The sequence below is a fragment of the Mya arenaria genome, chromosome 2 (genome assembly GCF_026914265.1).
Source record: "Mya arenaria isolate MELC-2E11 chromosome 2, ASM2691426v1".
NCBI classification, from domain to species: Eukaryota; Metazoa; Mollusca; class Bivalvia; order Myida; family Myidae; genus Mya; species Mya arenaria.
The window spans coordinates 62,129,851-62,156,782 of record NC_069123.1 but is presented as its reverse complement, the minus strand read 5'-3'; the positions used below and the strand labels follow the sequence as shown (position 1 = coordinate 62,156,782).

General features: G+C 33.5%; 3 protein-coding genes across 8 annotated transcripts in view; 2 read left to right on the top strand and 1 right to left on the bottom strand.

Moving 5' to 3' along the window:
- LOC128203567 (MICAL-like protein 2) overlaps nt 1-4,632 on the top strand; it is a 32,972-nt gene extending 28,340 nt beyond the window's left edge. For 4 of the 6 annotated variants that reach the window (XM_052905047.1, XM_052905040.1, XM_052905057.1 and 1 more), the window contains exons 12-13: nt 1,494-1,547; nt 2,458-4,632. In XM_052905047.1, the coding sequence (XP_052761007.1) occupies nt 1,494-1,547; nt 2,458-2,513 (110 nt within the window). In that variant the 3' untranslated portion in view covers nt 2,514-4,632. Of the gene's footprint in view, nt 1-1,145; nt 1,188-1,493; nt 1,548-2,457 lie in introns of all 6 variants that reach the window. The other 2 variants (XM_052905080.1, XM_052905071.1) reach the window with 2 other exon arrangements.
- Nucleotides 4,633-7,194: 2,562 nt separating this feature from the next.
- Nucleotides 7,195-13,801, bottom strand: LOC128246705 (UPF0193 protein EVG1 homolog). The gene is made up of 7 exons (XM_052965059.1): nt 13,697-13,801; nt 11,979-12,041; nt 11,727-11,823; nt 8,916-9,004; nt 8,494-8,646; nt 8,045-8,145; nt 7,195-7,557 (listed from the first exon to the last, which is right to left on the bottom strand). Exons 1-7 carry the CDS (start codon nt 13,776-13,778, stop codon nt 7,471-7,473), a joined length of 672 nt encoding a protein of 223 aa, XP_052821019.1. The 5' UTR covers nt 13,779-13,801; the 3' UTR covers nt 7,195-7,470.
- Nucleotides 13,802-14,720: 919 nt separating this feature from the next.
- Nucleotides 14,721-26,932, top strand: part of LOC128211929 (lysosomal alpha-glucosidase-like) — a 39,175-nt gene continuing 26,963 nt past the window's right edge. The window contains exons 1-8 of the mRNA XM_052917077.1: nt 14,721-14,856; nt 18,105-18,904; nt 19,119-19,270; nt 19,455-19,497; nt 20,485-20,610; nt 21,367-21,463; nt 21,960-22,198; nt 26,586-26,717. Of these exons, the coding sequence (XP_052773037.1) occupies nt 18,224-18,904; nt 19,119-19,270; nt 19,455-19,497; nt 20,485-20,610; nt 21,367-21,463; nt 21,960-22,198; nt 26,586-26,717 (1,470 nt within the window). The 5' untranslated portion in view covers nt 14,721-14,856; nt 18,105-18,223. The remainder of the gene's footprint in view (nt 14,857-18,104; nt 18,905-19,118; nt 19,271-19,454; nt 19,498-20,484; nt 20,611-21,366; nt 21,464-21,959; nt 22,199-26,585; nt 26,718-26,932) is intronic.

The window sequence follows — 26,932 nt, the reverse complement described above, 5'->3', positions numbered from 1 at the left end:
ACTATTAGAACTTGTTGATGGATTATTCTTTTTGGAGGGTACAGAGAGACTCATCAGATGCTTGCCGCTTTTTGATAACAAAGCTGTCCAATAATTTGACATTGTTCACTTTGTATATTTACCCTCGCCATCGGGTAATATCCATTCGGCAAGCACGCTACAGATTTCATTAAGTCTATCAATAGCATTATTAGATTATTTAAAATAAATAAAAGCAACAGTAAATGTAGCGTGGATGCTTTGGACCATGAAATATATCGATCGACGAAGTCCATTCACTTTGACAGTTCTGCGGAAATATATTTAAAGGTTGAGGGGGTTTACATATAGTGCGCGAAAGCGCTAAATTTAGCCAATGATTGACCGAGGTGATTACATTATTTGTATTCACTTTGTTTTATGCACGCCTCGGAGCATCCCGGAAAGATTTGAGATAAAACTCGGCTTTTTCCGTATTTGTTCTATTTTTGAAAACTTACTAGAGCGTGACTCCGTACTGTCTTCTTTAGACTGGTAGCGTAAACATGTCACTTATAGGCTGTTTACACTCGACTACGTAGCGGAGTTAAGTTCAAGTATATTCTACTTTCCTTTTAACATTTTGTGGTCTTTAAAAAGCCACTCGCAGAATTTAGCGAGCTTGAATAAAAGTCACTCGCAATTTGCAAATGTCTCTCGCCTTTTGCGAGTATGCGAGTCTAAATTCGAACCCTGTGTACATGTAGTTTGATTGGCTTAGAGTTACTCAAGTCCTTTTTCTCTTGGATCAGGGTACAAACATGTCAATATATGGATGTACATGTAGTTTGATTGGCTTAGAGTTACTCAAGTTCTTTTTCTCTTGGATCAGGGTACAAACATGTCAATATATGGATGTACATGTAGTTTGATTGGCTTAGAGTTACTCAAGTCCTTGTTATCTTGGATCAGGGTACAAACATGTCAATATATGGATGTACATGTAGTTTGATTGGCATGGGTGGAGGATGGAAATATTGACAGGAGAAGTGTAACTGTGGATGTAACACAATACATACCGTAAGCCAGTCAAGCCCATATTTCAAAGTGTTTTCTTGAGTACTTTATCTTATTACTTTATGTACATAAAATAATTTAATATTAGAGTTCTTTTAATAAAATTTCAGGATATATTTGCAAATAAAATTTTCATGGAGATTTTCTGCAAGGTGAATTTACGTAATCTAACAAGAAAGTAACACTGATATACCTGCCAATATAAACCCAGAAGCGATTTTCTTTAACAGCATAATTATATAATCCATAAACTTGTCCTTTTTTTAATCAATCAATTAAGCTAAAGAGGAACAAGCCTAATAGTGACATACCAAAAAAAAGTCAGTTTTGAATTTTCCTTCCTTAATGTTTTATTAAATGATCGACTCTGTTTGAATGATTTTTATAATCTTTGATCTAATAATCCTTATTCTTATTCATCCTTTTTATACTAACTTTTTTCTTCAATAAAAAAAAAGCATTTAAGGTTACCCCTGTGGAAAAGTCAAAGAAAAAATCAGGTTTGAGAATAGGTGAGGAAATGGTTATGTCCCTTCTTGATCAAATATCCAGGTATATTTTGCCTTCTTCCCTTTCTTTAGTCACTAATAGCATGTTTATTTCACGGTTGTAATTCATATCTTTTGTGTCTTTAGTGTTTGGCATCTAATGTTTGGCAGAAGGTTAACAATAACACGGTATATGGTAGTATGTGACAAGTCCAAAAATTGGGCCCCCTGCTTGCGAGTCATGAGCAAACCAGTCTAGATAACTCACAACTTACTTTCTGACCTAGGTGAATTACAACTGTGACATGAAGAATGTAATATAGATACACATAATAGTTATATATTATGAAGTTCAAACTATTAAACTACTGTTATATTTAACATAATTATACAATAAAATCTTAACTTAGCATGCCTAAATGACTAACATGAGGGAGTAAGTCTTATTAAAAACACCTTGACCATTGATCTGCATGATTAACATCTTTTTTTTGCATGTAACAAAAACTTGTTTTACCCATATAGAATAATAATGTAAACTATATAATACTTTTGAAGTTTCAAATTCTTATTTTTTTTTATATTTTTTTTGTTATTCATCACTGTATGTTGCTCTAAGGAGCGAAGAATGTGATGAAAAAAGCTATTGCCGGTATGTAAGGGTCACCTATTTGTGTAGACAGTCAGTTCTCTGTGATGGTTTGTGAAGAGGTATTTCTGTAGCAGTTGAGCAAGCTCATGTTAGCAAGTAAACTGTCCTGTTACTGTATAGATTATGGAGATATTGCTGAATATTTAATACTTCTAGTAATGTTTTATTCATTAAACGATTAGTTCTCATCCTTTACATCAATTACAGAAATTTTGAAAGTAAGTTGAAAAATATGGATATAAACATGTACTTTAATAATACTGTAAGATTTGTCATTTCCAGGATTTTCCAAAGGCGGTAAACATGGTGGTGTGAAGGCGAAGAAGCCTGTGAAATAATCAACGTGTTGACTTTCTGTTACACCTTTAAACCCTCACCCATTAATGATTGGGACATGAACAATACGAGAGAGATGAAGTCAGAGGATGTTTTCTGTTCATCATAGCTTATTGTGCTGTGTTGATGCAATGAAATTGTATTAACTGTTTGGTGATGAATAGTTTCTTTTCAAATTTTATTTTATAGAATTGAACGTTTTTTTAACAAAATGTCTGGTATTGTGATAGCTTTTGTGTTGTTGTTGGGGTGCAATTCGTTAAACCTTGGCCATAACAATAAAAAAAGTTCGCAATATTGAATGAAACTTGGTATACACATACATTGTATGATTGTAATGCCTATTAGTCTGGCTTGGTTAAATTATTGAGTTATGCCTCTTGTTGGACTGAAAAATCCTGACGATCATGGGGGGGTGCCCTGCAGAGCTGCAGTTTATAACTCTACAATTTAACTTACATTTTGCTTCATTTTTCAATGAACATTTGATATCATATCAGATACTTATAGATCTACATTTGCTTTACTGTCATTCTAATGATCTATGTGTATAGCTTACTTGTCTCATTTTCCTTGCGCATTATAATCACATGTGGGTACATCCCGAATATTATGAGGTTGCTGCCAACGATGATATTATATTTTGAGTATGGTTTGTCAAGCAATTGTTTACAGACAGGTAATGTGTTTAAACATGTATGGTGTATTTGGGAATATTTACCTTGCCCGGCTCTATTCCTATGATATTTAGATACATAGAAATTGTCAAAAGTTTTTCCCAATAATTTTTTTTTTCATCCTAACTTGATAACAGGTTCTTTTAATTGATGTTGACAAGTACTAGTATGTCTGTGTTTTTGCATTCTCGTTCACCAGAGTGATGATGCTATGCGTATATCATTAGCAAACCGCTGATGAATGAGAATGTGTTTTTGAAGCATTGACACTTCTTATTATGCTGATAGTTTGGTCTAGTAACATTGTTTGTGCCACATCATATTTGTACTTTGTGCCATAGTGTAAACTTTTAAGTAGTCTTGTTTGGTGAAGCATTTTATCCTTCTGTTCTTTTTCACAAAATTTGTGAAAGTTGATGGTGCATAAATGATATTCTATATTCTGTAGCCTAATTCATGTTGTTACTATGTTATAAAACCCTTGTGATTAACTGGTTGACTTTAAAGCTTAAGTTTCAAACTCTCCTGTTATATGTTATTATAAGAAAGAATATTTTGATGGATTCTATATATTTATAGATCTGAGAATTCTGTGATACATGTACTTTGTATGTAGAAGTTAGTCTTTATTTTTGCCTTGCTTAACTACATTTATTTTGTCGGCAAGTTACATCTGGTTGCAACTTCATTGTTTAGTGAGGCAAAAATCATTTGACTTTGAATAACTCTAGTATATAGCAAACTTCTAAATAACCCACTTCATATCAGTTAATGACAAAATGCTAGTCATGCTTTTCCGAAGCTTCTTGACATTTGAATAAGAAGTCCTTCGACATTCACACTGGTCTGGTCACTTGTCTCCATGTCTCATGAGCTCAAACACTAATTTATAGAAATGTTATATCACGCATAAGCTTCAAACTAGATATTAAATGTATTTAGATATAAATGATTTCTGGATTTTTTTTTTTACACATTTGTACCTGCCATTCAGTGCATTTAAATATTTTTTCAAACCTTTTTCAAGTGTAGCAAAAGAATATATGACATTTATTTCTCTATATTATTCAAGCAAGCTTGTATTCAAGTGTACATAGCAGTCTACCTGGTTTCAAATGGAAACGCAAGATTCTAACATATTGAAAGTGATGCAAATAATAACAATGGTCTAATCAATTCTTGCCTCTTCTTGAAGTAATATCAAGGCCTGTTATATCTGTGATCTGTTTGACATATCTACAAACATATTACTTACATTCCATTTTGAGATTTATTTTTGTTACATGTAGAATGTTTTTATTATTCTTAGACTAGTTTTAATCATGAAATATCAAGTGATGATTCTTCATATTCTCTATTGTTGCTGGTAGTTTGGATAATGTAAAATCATGTGTTCATTCTTACTATTTTATCATTTTATATCTTTTAATAAACATTATTTTTCTGTAACTTGTATTTTTCATTCCAGTTAAGGTCACTAATAATATGAAATATGCATTTCTGAGTAGAAATAGGAAAGAAGTGTATGTTTTAATAGGTTCTTTCTGAAAATCAGTTGTATCAAATTCTCCCTTGCAGAAGGAAGATATTGGTGGCCCACATTCTTCCATGTTGAATACATTTACCATTACTAAGGGTGATAACTCTATAAAGATATATTACACGAATTGCATTGGCCGTGTGGTACCAGTGTCTGCTTATAACCTTAAAAACCATGGGTTTAGGCCCACTACTACTGGGGCTTTCAAAATGGACAATAGGACTGCTTTTTACCTGTCATTTTGGTTCATATGCTCTAATGCGTCTTCACTATCAAGCTTAAATAAATGAACACAAGCTTAACAGTTGATCATCTGTAAAAGATAGACAGTGTTTGATTGAGGGGTAAAGATGTGTAGGCATGAATACTTTCAAACTGATGGTGCAGTTAGTACAGTAATAAACGTATTGGGCTTTTAGCTGTTTTAACAGAGGAATATTCGTTGCTAACAAGTGCCTTTCATGGGGTGAAAGTGGAAAGGTCCCATCTGCTTTTTCATACAATGTCACTTAAAACGTATTGATCTTGATTTGTCTAAGATACATTCAGAAAAAAAGGAACACAAGGCCATCAGAAACGATGGATGCTCCCCAAAAGGGTACAAGTTATGAAAAATAAAAGCACAAATTGGAAAATAATATGTTTCATTTTTTTTTTAACTACCAGTTGTACACATGGCAGAGGAGTTAGTTGTGAATAGAGGCACTCTCATCAACACTTCAGTTCAATGTTGAGGAGATTTGTTTCACATGATCTTGAAATCATCATTAGGAGAAAAAAAGCAGACACAAATCACTTGGACGAAAAGAGCAAATTAGACAAGATGCAGTCAAAAACTGCCATATCCCCCACCAAAATAAGTCAAGTGTTTGATACAAAAGCAGGGGAAGTCAAAAGAATATGCAACAGACATTTAAATAAGAACTAGAGTCCTGCATTGCTACTTTTGGAGTTATGCTAATGACAAAAATGAAATATAAAGAAAACATTGTTAAGGGAGATAACTATGTAAATATGGAAGGTGGGGTTAGAGGAGCTTCCTTCTTAGTGGATACTGGAAAAGCCAAGGAGGGAGATAATTCAGCAATGACTAAAGGCAGGGTTCTGGAACTTGAACATAATTATTGCCCTCAATGTTTCAAGATTCACTGAAAACCCATCGGCAGTGTTTTAGTAATTCAACTGAAAAGGGTGTAGTAAATGTTTTGTTCTAAATATTTTCAAGCTTACTGTGCAAAAGTAGGGTGCATATATTGTATTAACATGGTAATTTATTCACCACTCTACCTATTTCATGGTGAGAGCTGTGCCTAGCTGTGACTGTTCTTATATGAGAATAAATGAATAAAGGAAGATAATGAAAATACTTCAACATGGTTGACAATCTTTTTTGGTTTCAGCCTACTAAAGTAGACATTTAAGTACATGCACTGTCCAACATTTTGTTTTGGCTTTAATGTTGCTTTGAAAAAAAGCAGGCTGGAATTTATTCCACGTTGACGACTGAGAGTAGACACTTTTCATTGAAAGTGAAACTATTTTTAATAATGAACAGCAATGTTACAGCCGTGGGGATCAGGCTTGAACAAAGACAGTTATAAAAAATCACTTTATTTAAAAGCACATCACATATAAGAGTAAGATAATAACATTAGTCTGTGACATTTGTAAAATGTTTTAATAGGTGAGACAGATTGTGCTACAAAGTTATTAATTATATAATCAAGAGTTACTGGCAGCCGACAGAAATGGCTGCAGAATCATGGACAGATAAAAACATTTTGATGTACTGGACAAGTTAGAATGGCATGATTCACTGAAAGACATAAGCTTACAATGATTATAACTTTTATTTGATAAACCGCAAGCACATCATAATGACCCATATGAACATTATACAGTAAGTGTTACAACAAGAATAAGATACAATTGTTTAACCAAAATGAAGGATGTTTTTTTAAAAAGCTTTAAGTAATAGTATGTTATATGAAAATGATTATGAACAAGCGAATGCTTCTTTACTAAGCAAAGGACTTTATAAAAATATGTAAACAAAAAAACATTATAAACCTTTCATATTCCTCCTAATGCTCTGGAGTCTGTGAATAACTAGACATCTACAGACTGAATATATCCCCTGCTTGGATTGTACTCTTTTTAATGGGAAACGCTGAAACAATTACTCAAGAGAGTGTACATTGTCGATATGGATAATTCAAGGGTCATGACACTGCAGAAAATCCTGTGAACTGGCTGTTTATCACACTCACTTGAGACATTGTGCCACCATTGTGTCCAAGTTTGATAAAGCTTTAACGAAAAATGCTTAAGTTACAGTCATAGAGAGTGAACATGATTGTGATGGGCTGGACTTTGGACAGAGTGTAGAATTTCACTCTTATTAACATCAGTATTTTCATCAGTATATTCAATAGAATATCTGGACTTTTATCAATAAATTCAATATAATTTTTGGACGTTTATTATGTATATGAAAACATCTGTTAAAAAAGGAGTATTTACATTGGACTTAAAATGAATATATAACACATGTACACATTACAATAAAATTAAACGATAATTCACAGCCAAAGAATGTCAGATCACAGTCATAAGGCAAGTTTGACCAGCCGTAGGGAAATCCTCTCACTTGTCTCTACTGAACACTAGGGCTGGACTTGTACTACACAGTAGTACCGGTATAGAGTTATTTTTTGCATAAATAAGAGTCTGGTTGTTTTCTCATTTCTTTTTCGCTTCTTCCCGCGCTATCAATTCTTCTAACTCTTTTGTTCTCTTTTTATCTATTACCTCCATTTCGCGAATTAACTGAAAAAGGAAATAATATTAATTTTACACATTATATAAAAATGTGTAAGAAGTGCTGAGTTATATAACATACCAGCTTTTAATAGTTGAGCAATTAAGCACTTACATGTAGTAAAACATTAACAAGCCCAAACCATGTTTCACTAGATGTTTAACAAAAAGTCACGTTATATATTTTATGCACAACTTATAACACTTTAATGTATGACTCTGTGTATGTGTGTGCCTGTGCATGTGTTATTGTTTGGTTTTTCAATAGCTGTTTTATGTTTTGCTGGAGGTTATATAATAAATAAATTATATTACATAGCTTAATGTGCAACCTTCAATAAATAAAATTAAACAAAAATATCATTATCGCAAAGAATCACCTAAAATTAACATGCTTGTATGCTAGGGTTAATATGCATAAAGTAAATAGTAATAGGATAAACTAAATTAACAGTGACACTGTGTTTGATTGTACATTGTGAACATGGACAATAACCTGTGAGATCTGAGTTTCTATGACACTCCTGTGCTTGGCTCCTTGTCCAACTGCCTCCATCTGACTTAAAAACTGCCGTCGCTCATCTATCTCCATTTGCACTGAAATTGTGAACCAATTATGGTCAACTTGGAATATTCAAATATTTAAGTGAACATTTGTCAGGTTTTGTAATACTAAACAAAGCTTATTATCCATAAGAAAGAATAAACATTCATATAATACACATGTTTGTAAAGTTTCTAACACATAACTCAACATTTTAATGCTGCGGGAGTATTATATCAATGTTAAAGAAATGGAATTTCATCTTCTGAATCTAAATAGCTAAATACAGCTTATATTTCTCTTCAGAAAACAACCACTGTTAACTGTTTACAGTCTGAATATATACCCCCGGTAAATTGGAAAACTGACATGAATCTGAACCAACAACATGCGCTACTCACATTCATCGAACCTATCAACCACTGGCTCCTCCTCATATGGCATGTTGCGCAACTCTTGAAGTTGTTTCATCCGCTCTGCCTGTGGGTCGATGTCCTGGCCAAACGCCATCATATTTGCAAGCTTTTCTTTCTCCTTTGCAGAGTTCCTGCTCCCTTTTGAAAATACAGAAAAAGGCACAACTTTGATACACAAGTAATACTGTTTCTGTAGATAACAACATGTAAGTAATTGTACTAAAAGTATCAGACAATAAAACACCCGTACACTCTTCTACTATCTACTTTTTCTACCATCAAATTTAAATTTGTATACAAGTTTTGCTTGAAAAACTTGAAAGTACTGTTTTCTCACAAGAGCCATACACATATTCTATGTTTTTATAATCAGAAAGGATAAAAACACGACATATATCATTTCTTACAATGTGAAGGTCCTGGCTCATATTTTGGTCTCTCATAGGCCCCTGTTGCTTCTATGGCCTCCTTTGTTCTGATGTTGTGATGATAATTTCTGCAATCACATTAATCAAAGACTTTCTAAACCACATGAAAACCAATCAAGGGGTTACAATTCAAATGTTTTGAAGGAAAGTTGTTGAGAAATAAACCCAATGAACAAATACACATATAAATTAGTTATTAAGAACATCAAGCCAAATGATATCAATAAATAACAAGAGCTGTCACAGAGACAGCGCGCTCGACTATTCCGCCGCTTTTCAGTGTAAGGATTGACTTTAAAGTGGTTACATGCAAAACCTTAACCAGAATTTCTTTGTCGAATAAAAAGGGGCCATTATTTGAATTTAATGCAAACTAGAGTTATCTTACTTGGTTATTTAAGTAGATTGGATGGTTGAGTACCATTTTATAAAGTCTCAATGCAATACATCCAGTAGTTGCTGAGATATTAACCTATGTGTGCTTACATGCAAACCCTTAACCAGAATTTCTAAATCAAATAATAAAGGCCCATAATTTGCATTATATTCAAAAAAGTGTTACCTTACTTCATTAATTTAGTAGGTTATATAGTTGGGAATACATATATAAAGTTTCATTGCAATCAGGGCTTTTTCTGCCCATTTTGGGAAAAAGACCCTAGACATTTTGGGAAATTTTGCGTCGTGAAAATGCGGAAATTGGGAAATTTTACAGTGAAAAGAAAAAGCTGTCTAGTCTCCTGTGAATAAGGAAATGATTTAATATTAGTTTATTTTCCCTTTAAAAGACCCACAATGGCTGAAATATCAATCCTTGGGGTGTAAATATCTATTGCAATAAATCATGACATATAATAGTTCATATGTCTGAATGTAATGAAAATCAATGATTTCTGAGTTCAATTACCAAAAAAACTTACAATCACATAATTTATTAGGATGTTGAAAATGAAAATGAGGTAAAAAGAACTTCTAAAAAAAAAAAAAAATATTTTTTTTATTTTAGGGATTGGGATTTTTTTCTGAAGATTGGGAAAAATATCTTATATTTTGCTTTGGGAATGGGTCCGATAGTCGGACCCGTGGGTACAATAGAAAAAGCCCTGGCAATACATGATATATTTGCTGAGATATTGACTTAAATGTGGTTACATGCAAAACCTTAACCAGAATTTCTAAGTCGAATAATAAAGGGCAATGATTTGCATTAAATGCAAACTAGAGTTATCTAACCTGGTTAATTAAGTAGGTTGAGTGGTTGAGTATGTATAAAGTCTCAATGCAATACCTCAATTAGTTGCTGAGACATTAACCAATGTGACTTAAATGTGGTTACATGCAAATCCTTAACCAGAATTTCTAAGCCGAATAATAAAGGGCAATTATTTGCATTAAATGCAAACTAGAGTTATCTAACTTGGTTAATTAAGCAGGTTGGATGGTTGAGTACCATTGTATTGAGTCTCAATGCAATACCTCAAGTAGATGCTGAGATATTAACCTATGTGTGCGTGCACGCAAAACCTTAACCAGAATTTCTAAGTCAAATAATAAAGGCCTATTATTGGCATTAAATACAAACTTGAGTTATCTAACTTGGTTAATTTAGTAGGTTGGATGGTTGAATACCATTGTATAAAGTCTCCATGCAATACCTCAAGTAGATGCTGAGATATTAACCTTTGTGTGCTTACACGCAAAACCTTAACCAGAATTTCTAAGTCGAATAATAAAGGGCAATGATTTGCATTAAATGCAAACTAGAGTTATCTAACCTGGTTAATTAAGTAGGTTGAGTGGTTGAGTATGTATAAAGTCTCAATGCAATACCTCAATTAGTTGCTGAGACATTAACCAATGTGACTTAAATGTGGTTACATGCAAATCCTTAACCAGAATTTCTAAGTTGAATTATAAATGGCAATTATTTGCATTAAATGAAAACTAGAGTTATCTAACTTGGTTAATTAAGCAGGTTGGATGGTTGAGTACCATTGTATTGAGTCTCAATGCAATACCTCAAGTAGTTGCTGAGATATTAACCTATGTGTGCTTGCACGCAAAACCTTAACCAAGGGGTGACGCAGACGCTTGGGTGAGTAGTATAGCTCTCCTTATTCTTCGAATAGTCGAACTAATAAAAATCATGTTCATCCATGATACTTACAGATAGCAACAATAAACAGTGCTACATTTACATGCAATTATTGAATTTTAAGAAGAGTATTTCATACCATTATAATAAATGTGATATTATAATGGGATTATAAATGTACATGACAATAACACACATTTGATGAATTAAATGTGAAGGCATGTGTAGTTTACAGCACATATTGTAAATGTTATATAAACCTACTTCCATTATTTACTACTCAAACTCTTATAAACTCATCCCTTACTTTGTAACATTCATATTATGCATGTTTCTTATAAACTCATCCCTTACTTTGTTACATTCATATTATGCACGTTTTACTCCTACAAAGATATTTTTGTCTCACTTAACTTATTAATTGTATGTGTTTTCTAATGTTACCACAATAATTTTATTAGACTTGAAATAGTAAAGAAAAAAGTTGTAAAACAGTTCATGTATGTAACACATTGTTATATGAAATTCAAGAAAAAATAACTCCTTCTTTAACAAAATTTCTTCTTATGATGAACAAAGATGAAAATTAAAACAGATGTTTTAAAAGAAAAGATTGATGGAGTACAGAATTAGCCATGCCATTAAGATACTATAACCTTTGCCCCTTATTTAAAAAATAACACACATGTACTTACTTTGGATTTAGAACTTTTGGAGGTTTGGGCGGAGGGAGAGCCTGCTTTCTCCGAGCACTGGATGTTGGATTGCACTGTGCAGGTAGGGTCCCACCACCTACAATAGAGCCATGTGTAATTTCATCAGAACAACCATGTGGTCATAAGTGTGAGCAGTAAACCTAACTATTTTTTTTTAACTTTCAAGCAACTGTCTTAACGTCAACATGCCAAACATCTACTTGGAAGATATATTGTTTTCTGTTTACAAACCTCTCAGTTGTTTCTCAAGGTGACGCTGTTGAAAGTTTGTTAATTTGGATTCCTGCATCATATCTGAAAAAAAGAAAAAAAATGCATATAAGAGGTCTGGAGTTAAATTAGTAATGTAATAAAATGCATTTGTTTCCATTAGACAGCAAGAATAACAAAACAACCTGTCATCAACATTTGCCATTGATAACTGATGATGACTGTACATACCAAGACAGTTTGTACTATTGGTATGTTAAACTGCTTAAAGGCAGTGCAAGTTTTTCACACCTTTTCACACCATTGACAAAAAATATTTCGACAGTGCACAGCTATGTTTCTTTACATGCATGCTTATTTATTATTTTATACAATATAATATTGAATAATATAAATCACACAATAATGAAACTTTAGAATGATTAACGTTTATTGACACACTGTATCCTGATCTTCAACTGCCATTTTAACCTGTTTTAACTCAATCGAGTTGATGTGAGTTACATCCCTTTCTAAATAAACATAAACAAACCAGTTTTTTCTACCATTGATTTCTCTGAAGAGCCAAATTCCGCCTGAAATCAACTTCAGAAAAAATAAGTCAAAAGCTTATTACTGTGAGACACAGGCATTTTTTTAGATCCAAACCTGAGGGAAAAAAGTGTGTCTTATAATCAGTCATTTACGGTATGTGTGAGTGCGCATTGCAATCAGGTTATATATGTACAGTGTAAAGATGAAAAGCTATAATGGCTTATTTAGCTTTTGAAGCATAAATATTTATCCCCAAAAATTGAAACATGTTTTCACACCATATTATAAGCACTACGTTACATGAGACAGTTTGCAAATTGCAATTTCAATTATGGAGTCATTTGGACCCTGGCACATACTGTATACAGTTCAGTTGTGAGAATGAGAATTTGGGAGCTTAATTTTAAATATTTAAAATAAATTGAAATAAGTGAGACATATGTCCACAAAGAAAGAAAAAAAATCAAAGATTTACAATCTGCCTCTTAGTTGTTTTGCTTTTGAACCATTTAAGAGATTCTATAATTCTAAAAAAGTACCCAGTTTTGACTACTGGTTATCTTGCAAACTTGTGCATGTTGTCATAGTGGTGGGGTATAATCTTATGTGCCTTGCCCATTAGGCCACTGTTAGTGCACAGACAGAATGTAACCCTGGTTAGAGCTACACTGGTTCTTTAAAATGCACCATTATATAGCACTGTCACACGGGACCCCCATTAAACATCCCTGCTAGAAGACAAATAGATTTTTTTTAGTGTTGCAGCGAGGAGTTGAACCTTTGACCCCTTGATTGACAGTCTGTTGTGTTACAACTAGACTACAGATCTGCAATTTGTGGTCTTATGTTGTATGGTATTCCAGTCTATCCAGTATATATCTATACATGGGAAAAAAAACTAGTCCAGCTTGACGACCACACATGCAGATTACCAAAAACTGGTGCCTTCAGGACAATAGGTTATTAAATTCCAGAAAAAAAGCGAAAATCAAAAAAACAGATTAGACATATTTTATGGTTTCCATAGTACAAAATATATATATAAAAAAGCGGTTTAAAAAAACAAAACAGTTTGACAAATTTGAGTACGAATTTGTGTAAACAAACGAAATTAATACAGCATGTAGCACTATTTTTCTATTTACACGGGTATATTTGGACTGTAAGATTTCTAAAAGCACATTGTAACAAATATATACGTATACTTTTCAACAACTGATGCGTCTGTGGACTGTATTGCACTTTAGGCGCATTCCAAAATCCTCCTGATTCTCCATAGTTCGCCATCTTGAAACAATTTGTGAAACTACGTGACGTCACATATGTTTACAAGCCGGTGTTTACATTGACGACATTTGAAAAAGCGGTACCACGTTTTTCCCGATTATCCAAGCAGATATAGTACGATCGCCTTTCGATTTAACTATAAATTTCCTGAAAGCAGTTATTGGTCCCAAATATTTCTGAGTAGCTGTAATATCTATTTCTAAACTAAATTCTGAAGAGGAGTTCAAAGTAGGAGTTAAAAACTCTTCAATACAAGTAGGGGTTGAACAGTCTATAAAAGGATTGAAAAAACTTCATTTTGATAAGGGTTTGAAAAATCTTTCGGTTAAACATTCGGAGCTCCTCGGCCATTTTATCGAAAACAACCTCGGATGTATTTGGACGGTTTACATACTCAAAAAGTGGTACGTTTAAGTCCGCTGCAAGTAGATCGCGTAGTAATTTTATTTAGCACTCTGTGTGACTTAACTCTTGTGAATCTTAATTATGTTTGCAATAATACACTTCACTGGCAATCAATTTTAAATTAGATCAATAAATACAACCCTAAAACACTAAATTTAATCAATGATATAATTCAAAAATTTACGAACTACTTCAACTGATGTACCGGCAAACATCCGGGCCCCAATTTCTCGAAACTTCTTAAGCTTAACAGGCTGTTCAAAGTCGTTTATTTCAATTAGCCAAAATACATACTAAAAATGGATTTTGATACATAGAAAATGGTTTCTTCTCATTAGCATACAGATTTTTCTTATATAATTTCTAAAAACTCTTAAAGAAGTAAATATAACGCATTTTATAAAACAACAAAAATAGTGAGTTTAGCTTAATCCTGTTATAAGGGACTTAAGAAGTTTCGAGAAACTGGGGCCCGAGGTTGTTTTTTGATAAAAATGGCTGAGGAGTTCCGAATGTCGGTTAAAAAGTCCAATCGTAACAACTCGGCCATCTCCGACAAGCTTCGATCTGTTGGATACTGGCCGAGGTGTTCCGATTGTTGAAAAGTCCTCTAAAAAAAGTGTTGACTGTTGCCTGCTACCATTTGTCAAACAGTCTGTACGTTTCGGAACAGGTGAGAATCTGCTATCGTCACTCTTAAATGACTTGTTTGCTACTGCATCCATTATTGCTTTGGTCTAATGGTAACACACTTGACTGTCCATCCAGGGGTCGCAGGTCCGATTCGCCGCTGCATCACTATTTTTTTAAACTAATGTTATAGACTTGTAAACTGACAAACTACAAGGAAGCTAATTATATACTTGTCTATGAGGTACAATACACAGATACTTGCAAGTACATGTATGATGCAGATTCCAACAGCTGCCCTTGGCTTACTTTAAATAGTTGCCTGTGGCCTCAGTTTGGATAAATTAGTCCCTGAAAATAAAAAAGAACTTTTTATGGGCTGCTTATCACGTCTTGTGACATAATTTACAACTATTAACCATGGCTAATAAAAACTATTTCAACATATTACCCACTACAGTAGGGTTATATTGTATAACCCTAGTGGATTTTTAGCTTTGATAACATGTTGAAATATTTTCGATAAATGAGGCCATATCTAAAGTGGGGTCTTTACAGCGGACGATATAGAAAGCGTTGAATAGTGCGGACGACATAAACAAAGAAGGGTTTTTAAAACTGCGGCCCATATAGATAAAGAAGGAAATCGAATACTTGTGTTTTCCTTGATTCGCGTAATCTGAATGATGCAAATTTAAATGTTTTTTATTAGAATTGATATAAACACGTTATAAGAACTTTTATTTGTTTATTATTAATATTAATATTATCAAAATATCGGTTTTTGGTGAAAATAAGATAATTTTGGCAAAAATAAGCACATTACATAGTAAGTAGTATTATTGTATTGCTTAAAATTAATATAAAATATATTGTAAGAGCGCTAAGTTGTAGATGGATTACTTTTCTAATCATAAGCGATAGAAAGTATCCATCTACATCCAGGCCACACCAAGTGGAGGCGATCTTGAAATAGCCCGTGTGTTGTTGAATACATGATGAGTTAGTGAGTTCGTAAATAATGAATGAAAGAATTGAGAAATAAATACGTATATAAGTAAATATTCCGGTAAATAAATAAGTAAATAAAAAAAAAAATATGTTTGAATAGTGCGGACGACATAGATATAGAACAATACTCACCAATACATCTGTTTCAATACTGCAGAAAATATAAAATTAAAACAAATCTCATTACTGTTTGAATATTGCGGACGAAAAAAAGTAGAACAAATCTCTAAAATCATTAATTGGCATACTGCGGACGATATAGAAGTAGAATAAATCTCATAAAATTTTAATTTTGTTCATTTATTCCTAATGCATTTGTTTCAATAGTGCGGGATTAGAAACAGAATTAGAACAAAACTCAATACCTCTGTTGCAATAGCGCGGACGACATAGAAATATAACAAATCTCGATATATTATCTATCGGCATACTGCGGACGACATTGACTTAGAACAACACTTAACAATACATCTGTTAAAATAGTGGCAGTGCGGACGATATAGAAATAGAACAAATCTCAACCTATCATTTATTGGAATACTGCGGACGATATAGAAGTTAAATAAATCTCATAAAACTTTAGTCTAGTATTCCTAATACATATTTTTCAATAGTGCGGACGATATAGAAGTTGAATACATCTCATAAAACTTTAATGTTGGTCATTTATTTCTTATACATCTGTTTGAATAGTGCGGCATAGAAATAAGCCAAATATCTAAACAGATTAATCGTGGTCATTTAATATTATTATTTCAATAATGCGGACGACATAAAGAATAACAAAACACATTATACAAATATTCGAATATTTAAACCTCAACACTATATATACATAAAAGTAGACTAGATCTCTTTCATACATTTTTATATTAATTCCTGATATTATACTTGAATACTGCGGACAAAATATAGAATACCAAATCTCTTTAAACAAACAAACAAACACATTAACTTTCTTTGTTTCTTTGAATACTGTGGGCATACAAAAGTAAGAGAGATCTCAACATTTTAATATAGGCCAGTATACCATATCTACTTTATTGGCCGATTAAATAAACAAGTCATAAAATACAGGGTACGTATGTCCCCAGGAAAGTACCGATCTAGGTGTGATCAACAGCAACAATTATCTTTAACGAGACACAATTAAAGATGTAAACTTATGTTAAGACGTAATTATAACACCAATCGACCATGAATTAGCAATCATCGTTTTCAAACAGTAGCAGCACCTGGAAAGTCTTTCTATACGAATAAAACTGAACACACAAAACACTTACAAAATATCAACCATAATTTTACAATAAAATTTAAATTGGAAATGAATCTCATACTTACTTTACAACAAATATATTGTAACTTTGACTTATCACAATTTTTTTTATATTATGCTTTGTCTATATTGGCCGCAGTTTTCAAAACCCTTCTTTGTTTATGTCGTCCGCACTATTCAACGCTCACCATATCGTCCGCTGTAAAGACCGCATTTTAGTGCGGCCCAAATCATGATGAATAGTTGTATTATGTATTTTAAGTAAGCCAGGGGCAGTTGTTGGGATCTGCATCATACTTTCAAGTCTCTATGGTACAGTAGGGTGCAAAAATGATTCATGTGAGGCCTGATGTAACACTAAATATAACAAAGAATTTTGTCTGCTTTCAAGTGTGCAATTTTCATCATATGTAACTCAAAGATGGGACAAATCCTGCTCCCAGCTGAAAGGGACTTAAAAACTTGAAAAATATACCGTATATTTTTTGTTTTGGTTTTGTTTGTTAAAATTGTGTAAGTAACTGGAAATATTATTGCAGAACCTGGCAATAATATTCAGCATGTTGAATGTGGCCAGTGTCTGGTAGAAGAAGAGGATTTGTTGGATGAAATTCTGTGTGTTTGGATTAAAATCACATCCGCCTATGTTCAGAGCCTGTACATGTGCATTCTTCTAAGGTTAATGCAAGTAATAAGATTCAAAGGCCATTTGATAAAATTCAATATGGCTGTAGGATTTGACCTTAGGGGGCACACCTGATGAGACGGAGTCAGTGATCCCAGGAACCCCATGTAAAAAATGGCTAATTTTAGCTTATAAGGGGGCATATTGGTGTAATTTATTCATAAGAACTCCACTATATTTACAGGAATTTATCCCTTGAAACATTTTAGGGGGGTGGGGTTGGGCTGGAACATGGGGATGCATGGGAAATGTGCCCTCCTGAATCTGCTTTTGGTTCATGTGTGTATGAAGGTAATAATTCTATTTTATGAAATTTCAGCACATCTTCAATGCAAGTTGCAGACCTCTCAAATAATTTGCACAGATAGGTCAGTTTTTGCTTCACTACACAATTAAGAAGATTATGCTTCAGATATAAGCTGAAGACAGACAAATAGAATGGCAAAAGTGACATTTTCAGGAGTGATAATTTTCATTTTGTTGATGACAATTGCTCTCTTTGGACTGAATGCAATAGTTGGCAAAGACTTTCGTTATATGTCGGAGACATCTCATTCTACAAGTGACAGGAGAGAACAGTTGGGTGAGTCTCTAAATGCTCACATGATTGTAGTTGAAACGAAACGATTTTTTTTTGAAAATGTATTTAGAGTTGGGCAAGAAGAAAATTATAGAAAGATAAGTAGTTTCCAACTGACGGATGTTTTGATTGAAGACGGAAAGCACCAACTGAAGTCCAGTTCTAAAGTGAAAATTGAAACTGATCGTCTTGCTACAAAGTCTTGTTCAATTCCGAATCCAGCTCAACGTTTTGACTGTCATCCAGAAGTCAATGGAACAAGAGAAATCTGTGAGATGCGAGGATGTTGCTGGCAGGAAACTAAGCTCAGAGTAAAGCCCCTCATTGCCATTAACTACACAGATACACAGACACCTGTGGACATCCCCTTTTGCTTCTACCCACTAGACTTCCCTGGGTACACTGTGGCTGCTGTGAAGGAAACCGACCTGGGTGTTTCCCTGGATCTTCATACAGACCACCAGTTTTATTACCCAAGAACTGTTATGAACCTGAGAGTTGATGTCATGTTGGAAACAGATGCAAGATTGCATGTGAAGGTACATTGTGTGGATACTACATTTAAATTGAAGCTGTCATTGAAACTGTTTGTAAAAGTTTACTAATAGAATCTGTTTCGAAGATTTTGATATTACAGTTTTCACTGAAAACTGTTGTGTTAAGTTTCAGTTCTGAGATTCTCATGTTATTTTAAAATCTATCTCTTAACCATTCCATGACATGCAGATTTTACAGCAAGTGCCAATATTTCAGATCTATGATGCAGACAATTCTAGATATGAAGTGCCATTACCAGTTCCTAAAGTGTCAAAGGCAGCAGCGTCTACAAGATATATGGTGACAACCAGTGGGAAAGATGAACCTTTCACCATCACTGTGGACAGAATAGGAGGAGGCAAATCTGTGTAAGAAGTGTTAGTTAATTGGTTTGTCAAATATTATTAAGACAAAATTTCTGCTTAAGTTTCTTATTCTATTTATAAATTTATGAATTCCAAATGTTTATTCAATCTTCAAGAAACTGCGTGGTATTAAGGACTAAGGTGAATCTGGTCAGCATTATTATTATATCATGTTGTTGTTTTTTAGATTTGATATGAGAAAGGCAGCTCCACTTGTCTTCACAGATCAGGTACCAGTATAAATGTTGCTTTATAGAAGATTAATTAAAAAAGTACCATCCTTTAACTGTTAACCTATTCAATGTATGTAATGGTTAGTACCATCCTTTAACTGTTAACCTATTCAATGTATGTAATGGTTGCTTTCTGAATGAACCAACTTGAATCGAACTCTTCGGTGCTTGACAGAATGGTCTAAATGGATGATTACTGAGTACAGAATCAAGAGATTTAAATAATTTGACTTCTTTAAAGCTGCACTCTCACAGATTTACCATTTTACAACTTATTTTTTGTCTACGAAAGAGCAAATTTTTGCGTAAATATCTGCAAACCAGTGATATAAGATTGCTGACAAAAGATCAGATCGCAGATTGTCATAATTCCGTACAAAAATTCATGTTTTATGACTTAAACCATTACTAACGGTTTAAGAAAAATGCATAAAACATCAATTTTTTAACTTAAATATAAAAATCTGTAATCTAATTTTTTGTCAGCAGTCTTATATACTGGTAACTGGTTTCCATGGATTTTTGCCAAAAAAAATTGTTCCAAGACAAAAAATTAAAAAGTTGTCAAAACATTCAATCTGTGAGAATGCAGTTTTAAAAGCAACACATTTTGGAGGGGGGGTTATGGCCTGTTTGTAAACTTGGAATTTGCCAATTTTTTTGTGTCCTGATAATAACTAAAGATGGGTCAATAGATTTAAATCACCTATTGGTATTCATGTTTAGAAAAAACATACAGGTCAAGTTTAAGTTTGGTTTAAACAACCAATGTTTGACAGACTTCAGGCCTCTTTTCAAAGTCAGAGTTCACCATTCCTGTGTTCAGGTGATTTTGGGAGTATTTGTCACTCCTGTGACAGCTCTTGTTTATGCTGATACATTAATCTCAGTACTCAACTTATTAGTAATGACCTTTTAGATAAGGCTGCTACAATTATCTTATTACTGCCCCAGTTAGTACAGGTAGTTAACACTTGTATTCAGTTCCTGCAATTGTCAAGCGTGTTGCCGTCAAGCTACATGATGGGCCTCGGAGAACATCGCATGGACCTCATGCAGAACCTCAACTGGACCCGACACACCATGTGGAACATTGACCAGTACCCAAGGGTAGGTACATAGTCTTGTCAACCACACTGATTGGTGATGTCGTAATTTTTTTAGTTTATTTTCAGCCTTGTGTAAATCAGTGAAGTAATTAGCAATGTAGCGTAATGATTCTTCAAAAACTTATTTTGATTTATTACTTAAATTTGTTAAGTTACAATTCTAGTATAGCAAAAATATGGCAATTGACTTCAATGATTGAATGATGTTTCCCTTTGTTTAAAAGCTGCACTCTCACAGATTGAACGTTTTGACAACTTTTTTATTTTTTGTCCTGGAAGGATCTAATTTTTGCGAAAATGCATGGAAACCAGTTAAATAAGACTGCTGACAAAAAATATATCACATATTTATATATTTAAGTTAAAAAATTGATGTTTTATACATTTTTCTTAAACCGTTAGTAACGGTTTAAGCCATAAAACATTAATTTTCGAATGGAAATATGAAAATCTGCGATCTGATCTTTTGTCAGCTAACTTTTATCATTGGTTTGCAAATATTTATACAAAAATGTGCTCTTTCCAAGACAAAAAATGAAAAAAAGTTGTAAAAGCATTAAATCTGTGAGAGTGCAGCTTTAATATATAATTTGTTTATCATACATATGTATTGAACAAAATAAACATGTATTTACTAACCACAGTATAAACCACATGCATGTTTTCAATTTGCTCTTGTCAGTAATTGTAAAACACATATTCTAGGTTAACACTTCCTGTTAATATGCTGGAATCGATTCTGTATATTGATATTCAGGAGGATGTTGACATGTATGGGAGCCATCCTTTCTACCTGGTAATGGAGGAGGGGGGCAGGGCTAGTGGTTTCTTCCTTCTCAACAGTAATGCCATGGGTATGTAGGATATGCTTTAGGGAAGTATAATGTGTCATTATGCAGCAAAAAAGAAACTGCATATTAAACTTTTTATCTAACATGTTTTACCGTAAAAATGTTATTTCTACAGTCTTACTTAAAAAACTACAAGACATGCATTTGTATATATGATTCTGATGAGCAATTTTTAAAAGTTCATAATAGACCTTGATTACCTTATTAACTCATCTGTTTTTCAAAGGAAAAGTGCAGGTATTGTCATAGCCCTGGCATTGTTGTGGAAAAAGATTAACCTTGGCCATAACTAAAAATAAGTTCAGGATATTAGCAGGTAACAAAGTACAAATGATACCAAGGGCAGTACACACATTTCTATCAAGACCTATAACTCTGGCTTCAACAATTGTTGAATAACGTCCCTATAGGCTTTATTGTATATAAAACAACAGATGAGTATTAGCAACCACTTGTGGTACTCATGTTTTCTTATTCCTATATCAGCGTTACATTTCAGACGTGGTTTTGCAGCCATACCCAGCAGTTACTTGGAAGACAATAGGAGGAATCCTGGATTTCTATGTGTTTATTGGAGACAACCCAGCTGATGTCATATTTGAGTACACAAAGGTCATTGGGCGCACATTTATGCCTCCATATTGGGGTTTGGGCTTCCATGTGTGCAGATTTGGATACAAGAATGTCAGTGACACTTTGAGGGTCACTAACAGGATCAGACAGCTAGGCATACCTCAGGTAGCTGTATTAATAAGAAATGTCATCAATTAGAACTGAAGTTAATTGACATTTAATCGGCTAAAACACGGTATTTGTCCACCTAAGTGTCTCACCAAGGTGGAAAAATGAACTTCCATGCAGGGCCATGAAATTTTGTCCATTTTTAGTTTAAAGTTTCAGTCATTGGAAATGATATTTGTTTTCCTACAGTCGCTTTTATAAATTTATTTTTTTGGCGACTTTTACATACAGGTCAGTGTAAGGTTACAGACACTACAACAGGCATATAACAACAAAGATTTTAATGGAAACAAGTCTGTAATATTCAGGTTAACACAGAAAACTAACAATTAGAATGTTAACAAACAAATGCATAAAATCTCTGCTTGAGATAAGCATAAAAAAAAACATATTTCATCCCAGTTGCGATGAACTCTAAAAATTGACAAAAATGATCACACAACTTTAACTGTAACTTTTAAAGTTTGTAGAACCAAGTGCCCCAAGCACATTGTTTTTCTAAAATAAACACTTTTCCTATCAAGTATAGTCAGTTTCTGCTGTTTATATCAATAGAACATATTTTTTGTATGAGATAGAAATAGACTGCACTACGGTTACGGACTCTACACATTGTAAGAACCAACACATACTCAACATTTTCTATTTGAAATACACATGTTTGTGTATTTTCAACAGATTAACTTTAACTTTGCTGAGTTCCTGTGTATTGAATTTAAAATGACCTCTTTCATTGACAAGTTCAGGAGCTTCTAGCTTTGAAATGATATGTTCTGTTGGCCCCATGAGAATTGTCTGACTTCTCAGGCCACACATATGCGTTTCCAGCTTTCTTCATATATTTAAGCCCATATTCTGTTTCAGATTTACTTGTAATTTCATCAACGTAAACACTTATGGGTCCTTTTCTCGGTTTGAGCCCAACGGTAACAAAATCACCAGGTTGAAAGGCTGTATCTTGTTGGGATGTTGTTGCTGCTGTCTCTTCTATTTTTCTCCTCTTGGCTTTTGGTTGCTTGGTCTCCGATTTTCTTTTCAAAGTTATTTGTTTCTGTCCTTTTGTTTGTTCTTTGCAGGTTGCTTTAGGCTGCTCCTTGTTAGATGGTTGTTTCTTCTTTACATTTAGTTTTTCTTGGACTTTACTAATAACATCAAGGTTTCTTTTCTCCCACTTATTAACTATGTCTACATTTTCACATTTTGATGTTACACCATTCACACAAGCATCACAGTAACAACTAAGTTTCCTTGAGTTCAGCTCATAGTCTTTACCAACAGACTTAACAGAGTGCAGCTTCCGTGTTCCAGTAAATGTTTGTACATTTGTTTCTGGTCGGTTTCTATTCACATTTTCAACAAATACAAATTCTCTTCTCGACAGAGTGCTTTTTACAGTGTCCACTACTTCCATATTCAGAGTTTCTTGACAAAATTGGTAAACGTCTTCAGCATTACCAAGAACTTTTCTGCTACTTATTACAGCACGATAACAAGCATTCTTTACAGTTGCACCCAACCCATCACAGACATTCTTTCCATGAGACGTTTCAAAGTAGTTTCGAGTCATTTTGGGCTGCTTTCTGAGACTGATATCAGCAAACGCCTTTTTCCCCTTGTACTGGGCTGCACACCCATCAGTCCACTCGTGGATAGGAATTCACTATAGCATCTGCTACTTCAAGTTTCTTCTTACAAGCTGGTGTCATTGTTACTCCTTGGTCAGAAAGTACTTTGGATGTTGAAGGTGACTCAATAAGCTTCTTTAAAATGGCGGCTTTCTTCTTTGGTGTCCTAGGCAGAATGCCTTTCACCATTTGCGCTCGTCTGTATATTGTTGCACGGGATAAGTTACTTTTGTTCTGTCTGCTTTCTCCATGACTGTCATTTTCATCAACTGTGTTAACAATTGGAATTGTAGGAGACTTAAGTTTAATTCGCATTCTCAAGGCTTGTGTTCGCTTCACAGCTTTTTTCTTTTTTTCTTCCAGAGCCGGTTTCTTACTCTTTTTAACACCAGGATCTTCAGAAGAACATGTTGTTTTCATCTTTTTTCTCTGTCTGTATCTTTTCATTTCTTCAGCTTTTTTCTTTCTTAAGGAGGCTTTTAATTCAGGATCTGAATTGGCCATGAGTTTCACTTTCATTCGAGCTTCCTTCTTTCTTTCTGTGTCTTTCTTTTTGATTTCAGAATATTTTGTGGAGTTTTCTGTTTTCTGACGCATTCTCCATGCCTTGACTTTCAGCCTGTTTTTCTCCTTTTGCTTCTTTTCTATGTCTTCATTCTTTTCAGCATTCATTTCAGCATTTTTTTCATTTTTCCGGGATCGCAGTGATGATTTTCAGCTCTCTTCTGTAAAAAGACATTCTGAATATTAATTAACCTTAAACGGTTGGGTTCAATGTATACCTTAGAATATTAATATATATGGTATATAAATCTTCATATAAAGACAGGTTTTGTGAAAAGAAAAACCTCAAAAGGTACAAATGTCCCTATATGGTTCAATTGTATTGTTTCTGTTCATAAAAATGTTTTTGAACATACTTACAGTAGACTTAGAAACAAGTGGCCGTATTTTGTAGAGTCTGTAACCTGAGTACAAGTACAAATCAAATATTACTTAAGCTTCAATTCTGTACATTTAACAAGTATCCACTGTGTCTGTGATCTGTATATTATAACACTGATTGTATTCATTGGCATACACGCCAATCTTTATGTAAAAATATTTCATCTCGGCTCCGTAATAGGCTACACAAAATGAAATTGTGTGTCATACTGTCATAGGATTTCCATTAAACAACCTGTTAAGACCATTTTAGTTTGTTATATGTTGGGCATGGCAATTTCAACAAATAAGCATCACAACATGTGCATTTCATGTGGACAATTGCATTAATTCAGGGCATCATGTACAGACATATGGTTTTGGTTACGGACCCTACGTAACATAGCATGGAATGTTTAGATAAGGATAATACATACCTAGAGCATCACTGGAACCAACACCTTTAGTGTTTTCCATTTGAAAGGACTTCTTGCTGGAATCTGACCGACTATTACCCAAAATAAGCCATTTTCTTAGCTGATTCCATCATTACAGCTGGACTGTTGTATTTCTTAGAAAGGCGGTTGTTTTGGATGATGCAATAATTCATCACAAATATTGTTGCATCAGCCGTTTTATTGGTATTTTCCAATAGTTAAAAGATGATGCAATATTGCACAATAAAAAAATTGCTTTTACCATGAAAAAATATAAGGAAATATGCTATTGAAAACAATGGAAATTTCAAATCAAAATTTGAAGGCAGATTTTGTAGTGTCCGTAACATTAAATATGTAAAAAAATGCAACTTAAAATCAAAATATTCCAAAAATATTTCAGCCATTAAACATACTCATACAGAGGTTTTTATTTGTGGAATGCCACATTTCTGTCATTAATACATATGTAGATACAAACCCATGGTTACGGACTCTACAGATTTTTTAACCCTGAAAATCTTACAGGTGAACCTCCTTCTTTTTAAGAATGTGAATCATGAATGCCCAAAGCAACAAAAAATTGGAAGTTTGATTAATAATCAGTCTTACAAAACAGTTATCACTTGTAAATGGGTGAATTTTCAATGTTTTTCATGCATATAACAAGGGATACTTATTGTGATTTTGAAAAATTGGCAAAAGCACCACTTTATGTTAATAAGTCATATTTTCTGTAATAATTTGTCTATTTTCTTGATTTACCCACCAAAATTTAGCACTTGAAATTTTCTATAAGCTGAGGTAATGCATTTTTTCCAAATCATCATGCAAAATAGATATATAACAGTTTGAATATATAAAAAAATCAAATGAGACAGCATAACGCTTGAAAATGGCCATTTTTGGGATATGTTTTTTGCTGTTACTCGAATACAAATTGATATTTTCACTTGAAATTTGGAGGCCAGCAGGAGTGGACTAGGTTACATGCTTTGGCTGCAAAGAATTAAGTTTGAAATTACACACTTTCCTTCAATCTATGTATAACAACCAAAAAATATAAAATGGACAAATACCGTGTTTTAGCCGAATGTTTACTATCCAGTAAATTCCTATCTGCATGGTAACAGTTTTCTTTAGCATTTGTTTAATAATTGGACTTTTTCCATAAAACTTTTATGTTCTGATCAAGTGATATAACTTTGTTAAAACTTATAGTAGTTGTTACATGATACATTTTATGATTTGTTTTGTTTATTTTTATGCAGTACGTAACTATAAGGAAATTCTTTAACATTCACAAGCAAGTTCATTTCAGTAAATGAAATGGTTTTAAATTATTTTATCAACTAAATTCAGTGAACCCTCTCTTAATGTCTGACTTGTTGTCTGCAGGATGTCCAGTGGAATGACATTGACTATGCCATAGGAAGGAGGGATTTTACCACAGACAAGAAGATATTTGGGGACCAGCCAGCAATGGTGGAAGAGCTTCACAGCAGGGGCATGCGATACATCATTATCACCGTAATTCTCTCTTGATATCATCACCATAAGTCTGTCTTACTATCATCACCATAAGTCTGTCTTACTATCATCACCATAAGTCTGTCTTACTCTCATCACCGTAAGCCTGTCTTACTATCATCACCATAAGTCTGTGTTACTCTCATCACCGTAAGCCTGTCTTACTATCATCACCGTAAGTCTGTCTTACTATCATCACCATAAGTCTGTGTTAC